The 16,647-nt window shown below is 35.6% G+C and overlaps 1 protein-coding gene across 1 annotated transcript in view; it reads right to left on the bottom strand.

The window, feature by feature from the left end:
* The window catches only part of TNKS (tankyrase), a 171,377-nt gene that overhangs the window by 15,328 nt on the left and 139,402 nt on the right, over window positions 1–16,647 (bottom strand). Inside the window, exons 16-20 of the mRNA XM_059049380.2 lie at window positions 15,699–15,918; window positions 15,285–15,394; window positions 8,904–9,092; window positions 6,572–6,809; window positions 5,901–5,983 (exon numbers count right to left, since the gene is read on the bottom strand). Of these exons, the coding sequence (XP_058905363.1) occupies window positions 5,901–5,983; window positions 6,572–6,809; window positions 8,904–9,092; window positions 15,285–15,394; window positions 15,699–15,918 (840 nt within the window). The remainder of the gene's footprint in view (window positions 1–5,900; window positions 5,984–6,571; window positions 6,810–8,903; window positions 9,093–15,284; window positions 15,395–15,698; window positions 15,919–16,647) is intronic.

The following is a 16,647-nucleotide window of genomic DNA, read 5'->3' as shown; positions in this document are numbered from 1 at the left end:
CAGTGGCAGTGTTCGGAAGGCACAGGGTGAAATCTTGGGCGGCCACATTTCTTGAGGGATGAACTGCAATTTTCAGCTCAGAAGAAGCTGGCCCTCTGACAGCCCAAATACTACTTTACAAGATTAGCCGTTGATTTTCTCTTTCCTCTGGAAACTGAGAAATCCTTTGAGAGACACTCTTTTTCCCACTCAAACAAGATATTTTTATCTATCCATAGCTCGCTCTACCTTTATCCTTGCACATAGCATTTTAAAAAACTGACATATTAGGCCTGGAGCTCTGATGGTTTTTATTGTCAAAATGAAATACTATATAATGAGTCCGATCTCCTCAGTGCAAAAAGCATACATCATTCATTCTTGGAAATAATTTACTTTATTGCTCCTAAGTGGCCATTTAAGAAATAATCGCTCCATTGCACAAAATGGGCAGTTCACTTCCAATCACCCAAAGGAAGTTTTCAGCAGAGCTTTTAAAAAGCAACAGTTCTGAAATATGCATCTTTGAGACAGAATAGATCACAACATAATAGGAGTCTTTACATTTTTAGCTAGATGTGATTTTAATATAATTTGGAAACCATGCACAAGGTTTACTACGATACTGATATTCCATTTTTTTTTCTTCTAAACTTCACATAAGGTTGACACAAAAACAGGATCTCCTATCTATGTGGTAGCTTCAATTTAAAGAGTCCTTAGCTTTTCTGAATTGATACATATAATGTATGTCTGAAAGAGGCAGAAACCAGGCCAGCAAAACATAGTATTAGCTTCTAGAGAAGAAATGGAGAACAGTTGATACATTTGTTCATTATATATAGCTCCAATCGTGAATGAAATGAATGCCTCATTTAATACTCACAATGACTCATGAAATACTATTACTGTCCTTATGAGAAAATTAAGGCGCAGTGAAGCCATGAAAATAGTACACAGAAGAGCTGAAATGTATTGCCATACTTGTCTTTCCTCTTGCTTATTTTTCTTAAAAAGGATGACTAAAAAGCTAAAGTAACTAAACATTAAATTTTGTTGCTTTCAGTTACATGGTGCCCTATTTGTCCTCATATTTATCGGAACTGGCAACTGGAAAACCTTAAATGACAAGCTAAAGAATTTAGATTTATGTTCACTAATCATTCATTCATACGTAATACATTTAATGAGCACCTTCTGAATGCTAGATATTTCCAAAAAAGTAACTAATTAAACATTTCATTTAATTCTAAAACAACCCACTTCAGCTCAGAAAGGTAAATAACTGGTCCAAATTGGTAGTAAAAGAGTGGAGCCAGGGAACAAACAGAATCCTACCACTACAGATCATGTTATTTCCTCTACCAAGGAGATAAAAGGTAAACATAAATATTTGGTAAAGGTTGGTAAATGTTTTGGAGGAACCCCTATGGGAACTCTTAGTAAGATTACTTACTGGCTTGAGGCTACAAGTAGGGGAGGGAACAAAGAAAGGACTAGGAAGGGGGTCAGGAAAGGTTCTTAGAAGAAAGTAATAATTCAGCTAAGGAAGAGGACTTAGGCAGAGGAAGAAGGGAAGGGTGTTTAAGACAAAGGGAAGAGCATGTGCAAAAGGAAAATCAAGTGAGAGACTACAGAACATTTGAGAGACTCTAGTAATAAAGTTCATAATGATTAGCATATAATGTATATACAGGAATAAGAGAAGGGATGGACAGAGCAGCAGGCTAAGAGCAGATCTAATGGGCTTTACACACCAAGTTACGACAGTGTCCAAAATGTCCAAGGACACCTTTTCAGCAGAGCAACACAAAGTTGTCTTTCAGGAGGATGGTGGTACGAAGGGCAGATCTGGAAGGGAAAGTGACTGTGAACAAGAGGACGACAGGGTGGGGTGGATTGGAAGGGATGAATCGGAGAGCAATTTCAAAGGGACAGATGACAGGGCCTGGTGAATAGAAACGGTTAAGGAAAAAAAAAAAAGAAAGGGGGTAAAGATTATTCCAAAATTCTGAAGCTGAGTGAATATGAGATTACTGTGTTGATAAAAGAAATGTAAATAACTGGAAGTAAAACAGGCTAGTTGGATTTTAGATATGTTTCTCCAAGATTCAAGGCTTTTATACTGCTAAAAATATTTTTCTGAAAATTATCTTTAAATTAACTCACTTTAAAAAAAACACAAAACCTTAACTTAGTTACATCCAGGAAATTACAAGTTACTTGGGCCAGTTATTTACATTTAGCACACATTAAAACCAAATTATAATCTTTAAAATAAATATTATCCATGTATCAGCTAAGTCATCTTGCACATAAAGCAAATGTCACTTCAAGAGTGTTACTTTAAGAAGGGCTGCCTCTTGTTTCTAAGATTTATTCATTTTCTCTGGGGTGGAGTGTGAAGGATTGGAGTTTTAATGAAAAAGGCCTTTCTTTTACTTGGGCTTAAAAGATTGCAGGCTAGAGTAACAGTAATTAGAACTAACTTTACAATCATGTTCATAATGAATTTCTTGAGTCCATGCCTTTGTCTGTAGATTCTGAAATAAAAATGTATATGGTCACTCTTCATGAAAATATGTATGTGGACCATAACTATGTCCACAGGGAATCTTCCAAGTCATGGCCTTTATGTTCCAGGAATTGCCACGTAAATCAAATCAGTCTCTCCCACAGAAAAAGTATTCTAGTCAGGAAGCTATGTTATAGAGGAAGGGCCAAAGTGACACTGGTACTATACTTCACTAATAAAGGACATAGGTATATATTATTTAATAGACAACTAGCAAAGTATATATGAAAACCAAGTCAAGTTAGTTAAGAGACCTCTGAGAGAATAACTGTGAAGGTAAGAGGTGAGGCTATGATGCTCTGAAGGAAGTTTCCCTGGAACCAGAAATAAAAGAACTACGTTCCCCATTCCACTGAGAGAGAAGAATCTATCAGTAGGAACAGAGGCAATAAGATATTATGTGTCAAAGCATCTCAGGAAACTGAACAACTCTGCCTTAAGCTCAATAGACGCGAACTAAATGGCTACAATACATACACCCTAACACTTTCCCTCACCTCACAAATACCTTGCCCCCATCATATATTACAGGACTGACATAGAATGTTAATGGCAGAAAATCCTCTGGGTAAGTTATGGAAAGGAAGGGTTACAGAAGGTATTACTCTATAACTAAAGGCTAGTCAAGTAACAATTGTAGTCAAAATAAAACTTTGATTGCTTGAAGATTGGGCCAAAAGACAGTCACACAGAGTTCAATACTATGAATGGTAATATCATTTGTCTGGAGGGAAGAACTATGCTAGGTATAATATACATTAAATGGAAGAGTCAACATATTGATTTAAAAAAAAAGATACAGAAATTATTCTGGCAAAAGGAAAATCAATGGAACCATTTACTCAGAACAAAACTGAAGTGAAAAAGATAACAATGAAACTGATGAAACCAGGATAAGCTGTCAAAAGGTCCAACTGTTAATACTAAACTATTAAAATCAATAAAATGAGATAACTAGGCCACAGGAAATCAGTTACTATAAAAGAGAATATATAAAGTAAAACAGAAAAAAGAAAACATAAAATTATGATGTGAACTGACTAAAAGAGTAGAAACTGAACTCTTCAAAAACGGTTAGTTGGAATTATTTGAATTAGCATCTGTTTTTATTAAGCAAAGATATGTGAAATTTCACAGTTATTGTGGATATGATTTGGGAAGAAAGGAGATGGCTGGAATATGGCTTTAGCAGAGGATACTGCTTCTAAAACAGCTTTAAGACCTTCAAGGGAAGGATAAGGGAAAAAGAGTCTTACTGTTTAGGCTATTCTCATAAGAAATCTCCAGACCAGAGGGTGACTCAATGGCAGGTGAAGTTTAAAGGAAAAGGAAATTATTATAGCAGTTTATGAAGTCCTCCCCACCAGACAGAAGACACAACTGATGTTTCATTAAAGTATATTTTAAAAACTGGCACAGAAGCATCTGACTGGGAATCTTAACCATCTTGACTTTTGAAAGTATTATTATATTTTATAGGTAAGGCAAGTGATACGTTAAATGCCTTAATCAGAATCAAGGTCTTCTTTTAGTCCAGTGCTATTTCTACCCAACTGTTTTGATCATCAAGAGCATTAAAGATCAACTACAATACATAATATGAAGAAATTCAGCTAAAAAAAAAAGACATTAGAAAATCTTAACCTCGTAATTGATATGAAGAAGACCTGGGGTTTTAAATTAACTCTAAATTGACTATGCCTACAAAGAAATCAGATGGGGCAAAGAGGCCAGTGAAGAATTTGGACACTATATCCATATGAAGAATAACTGAAAAAGAAGATGAATTTATGCTAAATTAGAAGAAACTCTGTAAGGGTGGGTGGGTGGTTGGTTGGATGGGTAAATAAATCCATGATAAATTGACTAGGTCTTAGAAATACAAGAAGGGCTATATTATGTTGTAGTGAGCTGAATGGTGGCCCTCAAAAAGATATGTCCATGTTCTAAGTCCCAGAACTTGCAAAGAATCTTTTTTGAAAAACTTTTTTTACATCTTTGCAGATGTAAATTCAGTTAAGGATCTTGAGATAAGGAGATCATCTAGGACTATACGGGGAGGACTTAAACTCAATTCAAGTGTCCTTACAAAACCCACACAGAAGAGAAGACAGACACAGAGAAGGCACAGTGAACACAGAAGCAGAGATTGGAAGGATGTGGCCAGAAGCCAAAGGGGCTTAGAAGCCGGCAGAGGCATGGGGCAGATTCTCCCCTAGAGCCTCTGTAGGGAATGCAGCCCTGCCGACACCTTGATTTTGAACTTCAGGCCTCCAGAACTGTGAGGGAATAAAGTTCTGTTGTTTAAGCCACAGATTTGTGGGAAATTGTTATGGCAGCCCTATGAAACTAATGCCAGTCTGATATGTAGACTAGAGGTTAGATTTCTGTGCAAAACAGGGTAAAATGTAAACATAAGATTAATAGATTACACATGGGGCAGATTTGGGTGTACTTAAATTACAAGCATTTTATCATACCTGCCCAAATTGTAACAAGTTATTGTCTCACATGGATATAAAAAGGGTAATTCCTACATCTGGGAGAATGACTTAGTGACCTCTAAAGATCTTTCCCATTCTAAGATTCTATGTGTATTAGTAATAGTCAAGTCAAACTCAGGAATTTATTATTTGATAGTTAATGGTAATAAAATCATACAGTGATAAGTTAAAAACTCATTATCCTGTATAAAAACAGAATGACAAACAGGAGGATCTTAATTCATAAACACCCTAATGATGACTTCATACTAAGACCTTCACAGCCATTTCAGATACATCTGAAAACAGGCTAAGTCTATAAGCATATGGCCAAGTTTCGGTTCAGCATTACTTTAGGCTCCAACTAGACAATGGAAACTTCATAAAGAAGCAATTTTTAAAACGTACACTTGCCCAAGAATTATTTTGCTATCCAATTTAATGGATAATTGCTCCATGAAGATTTTGCTAAATAGTTAACATAAAAATTTCTCACTAGTTTTAAGTGGAGTCTAGTCACATTAGTAATAAAATGAGATGAATAATGGCTAACGCTTTTTGGAAACAAAATAATGAGGAAAGATTTTGAAAACATTCTTTTGCAGGGGTTTCATGGCCTAAGTTTTGATATGTAATAAAACATATTGAGCCAGACTGCTTATAAAGATACAACGAAATAACAGATTCTAATCATCTGTTAGACAATTTTGGAAAGAAGTATAAAATACTAGATTCCTCTAGCTTTTTCAGAAATTTGTTTTGAGTTTTAAGAGAGCAGCGAAGAAGCAAAAAAGAAAGAACAAGTGGCAATTAATAACTCTTAATATTAAATTAAAAAGACTCAACTATAAATGAGAGCTTACCTGTTCTGTTTCAAAGATGTCCCGAAGGTGTTCAAGACCAAGGCTTTTCAGGAATTGGCTAATATTCATGTCAAGACCAGCAACTAAAACAGACATACATTAAAGTTTTTCAGAAAGGAGTTTATCAAGCTAAAGGAAGTTCCAGTATTTATTTAAAGCCGCGGCTCTTTGACACCTTTGGCTGTGCAGATGATTTTACTTCAAGTTATCTCTGAATTTGATGGGGAAATAAAAGCAGAGTTGATCTTATCAGTAATACTTATATTAATATTATAAAGCATAATATAATGCCTTTAGTGAAATATTTAACAGTGGAATTTAAAAATCCAAATTTATCAGCTATTGTTTCAGCTTTCATTTATCAGCTATTGTTTCAGTTTTGATTGCTTACATAATCTCTCAGTATTTTTCTGATATAATTTCAGTAATAAGACTCACTCAGTTCAGTAAGATACTATGGTTGGAAAAGGATATACTGGGATATACATAAGTAAGAACAGAGTAGATGCCAAATAATTTATTCTACGAAGACATATTTCTTATAAGCTGTTGTGTACATGAAAACTTACAGACAGGATGTCTTTAAGTGAGGTGTTCGATAATCACCAATAGAAAAGTGAATCTGTTCATTTAAAGCCGCAAAACCAATAGGTGTTCACAGGTGTACTTGCCTTCTCCTTCCTTCCTTTCGGCGCCTGCTGCGCCATCCCCAGCGTTCGACGCTCCTCCTACTGCCAGTTCTGCTAAGGGGCCGGTGAGGTTATCTATGCTGCTGGCAGCAGACAGGCAGGAGGGGGTGGATGCTGGTGAGATCAGAGAGGCACTCACTACAGTAGCCTGAGGTTTAAAACAGGTAGGTAAGGCCTCTGGGGGCATGGCGTCTATCAGCAAAGCTCTGATATCGTCAGCCTAAAAAAATAAATAAATTAAATAAAATAACACACAAAAATTACGTTTTAAAACAATAAGTTTCTCACTAAGGACAAAATGCTTAGTGAATTTTTTCTTTAATGAATGCTCATTATTCCCTTTTTTTTTTTTTTTTTTTTTTTTTTTTGCAATACACGGGCCTCTCACTGTTGTGGCCTCTCCCATTGTGGAGCACAGGCTCCGGACGCGCAGGCTCAGTGGCCACGGCTCATGGGCCCAGCCGCTCCGCGGCATGTGGGATCTTCCCAGACCGGGGCACGAACCCGTGTCCCCTGCATCGGCAGGCGGACTCTCAACCACTGCGCCACCAGGGAAGCCCCCCTGTTGGTTTTTGATCATTCCTTCCTCCTTCCTTCTCTGATCCACAGCTCCAAAGAGTCCCAATAGTTTCAATAGGTAGAATGGAGAAACTATACAATTTTTAAAAAGTATTTCTTTCATCTTTTGAAGATCTAATGTGCAGCTTGGTGACTATAGTTAATAATACTGTACTATATTCTTGAAATTTACTGAGAGTAGATCTTAAGTATTCTCACTGCACACACAGAAAGTTAACTATGAAAAAAATCCAAGAATGTGAACTATGTTGACTCCTAGAAATACTTTTTAACACTAAATGAAAAGTGTGCACACAACTGTTCATACTTATTACACATGTATTCAAAGGACATGTAAATTAAGAACAATTTGAATAGAGTTAAAAAATAAAATATTTCATCTTTCATCTAAAAAGCACATTTTAGAATGCTGATTCTCAATCATCTCTTCTTTAGAAGGAGTTTCCATACATAGTATGTTTTGTTTATAATTAACAACTACAATAATTTTTGTTCAGTTATTTAGTGCATCCTTAATAATTTGATGTGCAATTAAAAATCTGGTGACATTTTAAAGGGACGGCACTTATTTTGGCTAGCTTATTCACGAACTCTACAGTCTGCTAGGCACAACTGTTGTTAGAGTATGTGGGAGATTGCCCCGAGATTGCCCCCAAAGAGAGCCAGCTATCAATTCTTTCTTCCACGTACATCTGTGCCCTTCCTTCCATCAGAGGTGGCACCTCCCTTCCCTGGAATCTGGGTTGCCTAGAGTTTCTGTGACCAATAGAATGTAGAGGAAGTGATGTTCTGAGGCTTTTGAGCCAGGCTTTAAAAGGATTGGCAGTTTCTCCTTTTTTTCTCTTAGAAGTCATCCTCCCATGCTGTAAAGAAATTTGAACTAGACCACTGAGTGTGAGATACTACGCAGACAGAGGTACTGTAGGATTTAAGGCCATCCGAGATGCTGCAGCCTCAGCTGAGCTCCCAGCTAAAGGGAGCTGCCAGAACAGCAGAACCGCCTAGCTGAGCCCAGTCAACCCAGAGGACTGCGAGGAATTATAACTGTGAGTGGCACTGTATTAGCCACTCACTCGGTTTTGGTTAAGCTACTAAGTGTTTTGAAAATTGTTTGTGACTCAGCAACAGATATATAAAACAGAATGTGGCTTAGAAAAGTATTTTTGGTTAAAAAAATTGTAAATTATGTGACCATACAGTAACTCCCTGATTTCCAGAAAATTCAGGAGAGATGTTTCTTTACTGTGTTTAATTCTGTAGTTAAATAGCATTTAACCACAAAAATTTAATTCTTGATTTTTGAAACTATTTCTACAATATATCAGTTTACTTTTCCATCTTCAGAAGAATGATACACTGCTTAGAAGAGAATTTTTCTTTGACTATCTCACCCGCCTCAGGTAAATTACCATGAACATCAGATGCTCCAGAATAATAAGCCAAAGTAGAAGGTGTTAGGATATTTTACGAATACAATCTATATACAAGTTGTTCTACGATTCACGTTTTCCCTCCAAGTTAAGTATGGCAAAAAAAATTAACTTACTGCTTAGTTTGCCTTAATAGTTTAAAATTATATAAAAATGAGAACTCAAAAAAATTCATAAGGAAGGAAATTTGTTCTTCTTCCAAGAGATATATGCACCACTAGAGGTAAACCTGTTAAGCCCTGGAATTTACTGTCATTTCTGAAAGTATAACAAGCAATTCTAAATATTTTGAAATGAGGACTTACTGTTGCCAGATCTAAAGGTGTCTGGCCTTCTTGGTTCTTCATAGTTGGATCTGCACCATGTGCCAGGAGTAGGGCACAAAGCTGTGTCCTGCCTTTTTGGGCTGCTTCGTGAAGAGGAGTAAATGCCCACTTGTCTGTTGCATTTACACATGTGTTATATTTTATCAGTAACGCTGCGATGTCCACATGCTGAAGAAAAACAAAAGGATGCCAAGAGGTAAGAATGAGATTATTTGGTAAAGCTCCTTCAGGTACACTTGTTTTTATTTAACATTTCATTCCCTCTATATCTCTATTCTCATCCTTAACAGAATTATCTTCTATAAAAAAAGAATATTCATTGCACCCCTCCACCTGTATTTTGGACTTCCACAATTATTCTGTTACCCTGTAATTCTTCATGGGAGCTTTAAAAATTTTTTTTATTCAGCCTTATATTCAGATCTATCTTAAAAATAAACATATAAGATGAAACTATTACCTGACTCCAAGTTTCCTAATAATGGGCTAATCTGTCTGTCAAACTTTTCAAACCAGCATCCTGTAACCATTGCTTCTCTTATCTTCCCATTTCTCTTTCTAACCTATTGCAACCTGATCTATTTATTGAAAACACTCATCTCAAAGATTCTCAATGTTCTTTCTTCAGCCTTTGGGAAAGTAACATAACAAGACAACATTTTACAAAAATTAGTCTGTCGAGCCAAAATGACGTAGGGGGTGGAGGAAATGTCAGCTGCAGACACATTAACTAATACCTGGGCATGAGGTGATAAGATCCTCAGCTGTGATGGTTAGAGAAGAAAAGAAAAGAAGAGCTAAATTTGAGAAATTTTGAAGGCAAAAAAATCAGGTTTTAGAAAGACAAATTAACCACAGAGGAAGAAAGATGAAAAAAAAGTCAAAGGTGACTGCCTTTTTTCTTTTTTAATTTGGTCTAGAAGATTAAGAAAAAAAAAAAAGGTAGATGGAAGCATTAAGAGAAATTGAGTAGCAGAAGTTTAATTAGGAATGAACCTATAAGGAAGGTTCACTTGGGGTATGTGGTTTCTGAGGTACAATATCTAAGTAATGATGTTCTGTAAATGGTTTCACACAAAAGGTCAGAGCACAGATAAGAGGGTCATTTACTTATTCACTTACTCTCTCTTACCGACTCACCCACCAACCAACCATTTGCTGAATACCTATCTGAAGCTGAATTTCATGAGAATGGGAAGAGATGGGAAAATAAGGACAGAAGTATCCCAGGATAGAATTTAGGGCATGTTTCTTCAAATTTTCCTTTAAAATTCCTTAATATTTTCTTTGCTGTCTTGAAGACACTCACTTCAAAATGAATAGGTACTTCTTCTGAGGTAGTATTAAAGTATTTTGTTTTTTTTTAAATATAATACAAATACTTGTTAATTTTAGGAAAAGGGATTTCAGAAAACAGAAAAAAATTTATTAGGAAAATACAAATCAGACAACTTCTAAGAAAGCTTCCATATTTGCTCTGACAATATAAAGACAACAACAACAACAAAAAAGAGCATAATCAGACTAGGGCTTCTGAGAACAGGCCATGTTTTGTGATCTTTTGGGGATTATGAATGAGATATATCATGATTATAAAATGGATTCTAACACAAAAGATAAAAACAGGTAACATTTGTAGCACTATCAAAATCACTTAAAACAAAACAGACCCCAGTGATTTATCTCCCTTATTCAAAGGATATATGTTGAAAGAATAGCTATTTTTGTTCAATTAACCCAAAAGCATGGAGTAATTTCAAGCTTCTCCCCAGTAAGGTTATGGGGTGTTTAAACTAGGTTCCTAATGATTAGTTTTATTCTACTCCCATTTGTGTTGGCAGTATAATATAATTTGGTAGACTAATTTGTACAGGTTTCCAAAATTAGATAGTCCAAGGAAAATTGTGTCTGTGTGTATAAAATGAATCATATATATGGTATGTATTATTAAACTTTCTTTATATTAAATTTATAGTTTATGCTTAGAGAAACCAATTGCGTGCTTATTCAATTTGCTGACAAACATCTGAAACAGCAATAAACAGGAAATATACTGCTACCCAAGTAGACTAAAAACACAATTCTTAAATCTTTTAAATAGCCACACCACTGGGGCAAAAAAAGTAACTGAAATTTAAGGCTGACAAATGCAATAAATAAGCTACAGCTCAGTCCTATACAATACATAAGAGCAAAGTATTGAACTAGACGGTCTAGAAAAGGAATTGAACTCTGCTGGAATGTTTCCAGGAGTCAATTTAATATGGTTTCAAAATTCAGCTGCAACACGAAATGCTTTAAATGACAAATGCAACATAAAAACACTGCAAGGGCCCTAATTTAATTTTAGAAAGTTGGGAAGTAGGGAGAAGAGAAACGTGTTTGGGTTCCAGTTAGGGCAATTTAATTGTATGATAATGTCATGAAATTCCCCTAACATTATACATTTTAGAGAAAGCATTAAAAAATGAAAAACTTGAGAGAGAAAACTCAGCAAATTGATTTACTCTTATGGGATAACAGAAAACTACATGCTGTGTGGTAAATAAATATCAATGCCTTATATCTACTGAAGAGCAAAAAAATTAGTTGTCTTGTGTAAATGTATATTAAAAAAATAATATAAGGCATTAGAATACAGAAACACTAAACAGGATAATGCACATTACCATTAATATATACTCTCATGAAATCTGTAACTTTTATTTAAACTTCTTAAACTATGTCTTTGTTTCTCCTTTTGGAAAAACTGAAGTGGTAAGTTCTTTCTATATAAAAAGGCCCAAAGACACACAGAGAGCTGACTGAGCTCTCCAGAGGAAAAAAGGTAAAATATGTATCAAAGAATGATGACCAATAAATAACAGCTTAAGTAACTCTATGTAATTTCAGATATCTCACACAATTATTTTATCTGCAGGCTACCAGTCATTATCCACTACTGAAGTCAATTAACCTATTTAATACTGATATTGAGCTGGTCAAACATACAGCTAATTCCTAAGGCTGTGAGATGTAAAAGTGACACACAGACCTTATTCTGCCTGGCCCAGTATGAGGGCTGTGTGGATCGAGTTATCTCATAATAACTGTATTCCCTTGGATTTGAATAGAATGCACTTTCCACATGCATGGTCTTACCGAATTATCACAATAACCCTGTAAAGACGGTCTCAGCATCTAAGTTTTACTAGTGAGGACAGTGAAGATTAGAAAGATTAAGGCACTTGCTGAAGACTTGTGGGTTATGGAGGAAAAGATTAAAGACTAGATCCCAGATGTTCAGACTCCAAATTCAGGTCTCCATTTCGCCACATCTGCCTGCATGGTCTTGCTAGACTAAAACACAAGCGTCATTTCCTGAGAAGTTGAAAATGGCAGAGAGTATGATATCAGGGAAAAGCTATTTAAGTAGAGATCACTGGGTAACCCTATACCTAAAACTACTCTACCAATAGCCTTATTTTAAATATAGAAGCCTCTATTCCATACAAAGTGCCACCAAAATCTCCTTCACAAAACTATCATTTCAGGGCAGTACATCATATACACCATGCAGCCAGGCCAGTCCAAGCATCATTGATATTAATACTATATAACCAGTGTTCTGCCACCCTAACAGAGCCCTATAATTTCATTAAAATATCCAGCCAAGGCTTATGTGCTATATGAATAAAAAGGGGCTTTGGAAAGACATATGGATTTATATGTCTAGAGATAATGAAAATATAATTATATCTACCCCTTAGCTAAAATAAGATAAAGTAGCTTAAACATTTTTTATATCATGGTTAACCTTGGTCCTTATTTTAAGTCTACTAATTGAGACTGAGATAAATACAGATTTGATGTGGTTACTGACAACAGGTTATATGATATACAAATTGCATTAGATAAAGTTATTTCATAGAGCAGAGATTCTCAATGGAGGGAATGACCTTACCTATTGCCAACTGAAAATCACTATGAGATGTTACTGGGGGTGGGAGGGTGGGTATATGTTGCACACGGTAAAAACATGGTAACCAAAAAAAGTCAAGAAACCACCAAAGTAAAAGTTTTAGAATAAGAGTACATAGTCATTAGCTCACAGATATTTGATTTTTAAAGTTTCCAAATTTAATACAAGAAGGATTTTTAGAGTGAATCAAAAAATCCACCCACACACTGAGGCAAAAGTACTTGCTACAAACATACTGTCCAGCTCATTAGCATTCTTTAGTAGAAGGATGGGATGAACCAGGTTGATTGAAACCTCTACCAAATGCCCTCTACACAGCCTGGAGAACTTTGTCTTCATTTCTACCTCCATAAGCTAGATTCATTTACAAAGAGCTCAGCAGTAGGGTTGTAATACAAAGCAGGATAACATAAAAAGAGAGAATGAAACTAAAAATGCTCATGATTTTTCTCACTTGGAGTTAGAAGAGGAGAGCAGGAGTTGTGGATAATGGTGAAACAAGTTTATGAAAATGGAACAGCGGGCCTCTGGTCAGGAGGTAGACTGCATTACACTCCCTCAGCTAATGGCAAGATAGCTGCAAGGGATACGAACAAAGACAAGGACATCCTGCACTCTATCTTATTATATTTAGCCACAAAAGAGAACCACTATAAATTTTCTTTCTTTCACACTGGCCACAAATTGACACGTATGTGTAATAAGTAGAATCTCAACACCTTTCCCATCAGAAGAATGGGAATTAAAAGGTAAAATACTTAAACCTTAAAAATTTAGTTTTACTTTCTTCATCCTCAGTGACAACTATGAAAGCTATGAAAGGAAAAGACTGACAGGACTGAACTTTTCCACATCCACAAAGTATGGGATATACTGAAAACACAGTACATAGATCCACATAGTCTACACAGTTGACAGTATATGTTTTATTAGAACAAGTCAAGAAGTATAATTCTACTGCCTACACCTATCCTCACTCATTAGTAGATTTATACAGAAGTTAAAAGACACTGATCCCATCAGTTTTATAAACTCAACTGATAAACTTTTAACTGAGGCTTAGCTTCGTGGAATACAATACGGAGAGAAGGATCATGCTAAGAAGTACTGGACATTATTCTCCAAATGATACATATCTATATGTATAGATATGTATACATATCTAAGTATAACTTATAACTCAAAGGTAAAAGGATTATATGTATATGTAGTATATGAGCAGCAGATATTTAGCATGCCTGGTCTTCAGTAGAAATACACATTGTACAGTGAAATTGAGAATTTTATATGAAAGAAGGCTAAAAGAAAATTCTAATGATTTTAATAAAGGATTAATTATCTTTGGAAAGATAACTTCAAATACAGAAGTTTCAAGAGGATGTCAGTACTAGTAATATATTTATTAAATCTGATAACTTTCAATTAGCATATATCACACTTGAAAGTAAAATTTTCTTTCCTTTCTGTCCAACTTGAAACTAGATTGTTTGCTTTCCTTGATTATTCCCACTCAGACATGTCATCTCCCTGAGATACTGGTCTTTGAGAGGGGGCATGAGAAGATGCAGATACTCTCATTATGAAGGGCAAGGGAGAAGAGAGTAAGAGAATATGGAAATCATGGTGATTAGTTTTTACTCACAGTCTGTCAGGATTTTGCAAATCTATAAACTGTCCTCACCAATAATGATTCCATCTATGAGAGCCCCTAGTATGTACATTCTGGCACGTGTGCATCTTTACAGTCAAATAGGGATTCTGACAAGCACAAAAGCATTCATCTTCTTCCTGTGTGATTCATCAGACCTAAAGTGGGCCTTGGTGACTTCCAGGCAGTCAGTCCAACAAATGTCAAGGCACTGGAATACAACCCTCTTCCTCTTTCAGCTAATGATTACAGATTACAGTTACAGGGCTTTGCAAGAATCAATTGCGACTTTCACTGTGGGGTTTCAGCTAGTCATCTGAACTCTATGAAACCATATACACCAATAGCTCAACCATTTTCTTGAATCTTTCTAAGAGGCTGAGGATAAACATAAGCAAGCATAATTTCCATGCCTAGAGAGGAACCTCCTGGCTTTCATAGTTTCTAAAATCTACTTAAGGTAGAGTTAAGATATATTATCTACATCAATAAATATTAACTGAGCAGCCATTACATACCAATTATTGTGCTAGATAATGTGAAGAGACCAAAAAGCTATAAAAAGTATGGTCCTTGGCCAAAAGATAGTTATGCCTAACTGAGAAGGCTAGAAACACTCTGAATAGTAAGATTTAAATTGTGCTAAATTATGCTGTTGGTTAGATATCTACTTACTGCATGCATGGTATGCATTTAACAAAGTAGTTAAGTATCAGTGAAGTTTTCTAGACTTTCACTTTAGCATGCTCACCCCATAGGATGCTGCGTTGTGAAGAGGAATTAAACCACCTTTGTCTTGGGCATTAACATCTGCTCCGTGCTCTAAAAGATATTCAGCTACTTCCAGGTTATTGTAGCCTGCTGTTAGAATGAAAAAAGGCAAACGTCAGCTTAAAAGAAAAAGAAAAATATGTATATAAATGGTAAGGACCAGAAAACATTAATACTTTTTGCTTTAAAAGCTAATACTACTATCACATAATTAAGAATAAGACATTTACAATAAGAAATTTATATAATTTATAATAAGAAATTATTTAAAATAACATCAATCAAGCATTTTCTGAGTAGTACTCTTCATGCTCAGCATTTCTTTCATCTTCTCGTGAGCTGTATTAGGTATCTAAGAACGATCATGAGCCTTGGAAGTGCTGGTGACGCTTACCTGCCAAGTGCAGAGGGGTTGAGTTTCTGCCCTGGGTGTCTCGGCAGTTGATATTCTCCGGGGTACAGAGCTTCTGCACTCTTGCCAGGCAGCCCTTCTTGGCAGCATCCAACAAAGCAGCATCTCCTCTCAGTAAGTCCTGAATATCTGTGTCTCCTTCTTTTACCAAATCTAAAGGTGTATTTCCATCTCTGTTCTTTTTAGTCGGATCTGCTCCATGCTACAAAATAACCAAATGGGGTTTGTGTTTTCTGTAGTACCTTTGTTTTGTTTCTTTATTTTTAACTTCACCTTCACTCATCCAAGGAAAGATTATCTATTCTATACGCATTGTGAAAAACAGAGGCAATATTTGGTCTTTCTTGCAAAATTCCTACTTAGCAATATACTGGATCAGCTTTCTAACTATCAATACTTCCCAACCAAAGCCCCAAGCCTCAGGATCAACAGTGATGGTGACTGGGAAAGGTGTTGAGTGTCTTTTACTTTTCGTATCATATACTTTCTCAGACTCCAAGCTGTCTTCAGAAACCACTTTTCCTTTTAATCATGGCCTGGATATCAATGTTGACCAGATTTCAATTATATAGAGATATTCAGTGCTGATGAAGTGAGAAAAGGAAGACACACAGGTGGAAAAAGTACTTAATTCCAAAAGGAATCAATAAAAAGAAAGTTTGGTAATTTAAAAATATTTCCATTGTAAGTCTTAGAACCTATCATGAAATTAGGTAGAAATGTATTAACAGTTAATTTGATTTTAAAAGTTTAATCATCTATACCTATGAAATAAGGTCAATAAAAGTCAAGAATCTTTATTACAGGCCTGACACAGACTGCTATAGGCCCAATGGAGAAATCTGGAATAACCAACCTAGACAATGAATTCACATTGTCCTAGAAGTTATTTCTTACTAACCAGTGCTAATAAAAATGAGTATCAAATACA

Source organism: Kogia breviceps, chromosome 20, assembly GCF_026419965.1.
Source record: "Kogia breviceps isolate mKogBre1 chromosome 20, mKogBre1 haplotype 1, whole genome shotgun sequence".
In the NCBI taxonomy this organism is placed as follows: Eukaryota; Metazoa; Chordata; class Mammalia; order Artiodactyla; family Physeteridae; genus Kogia; species Kogia breviceps.
This window is presented reverse-complemented; position numbering and strand designations above follow the sequence as displayed.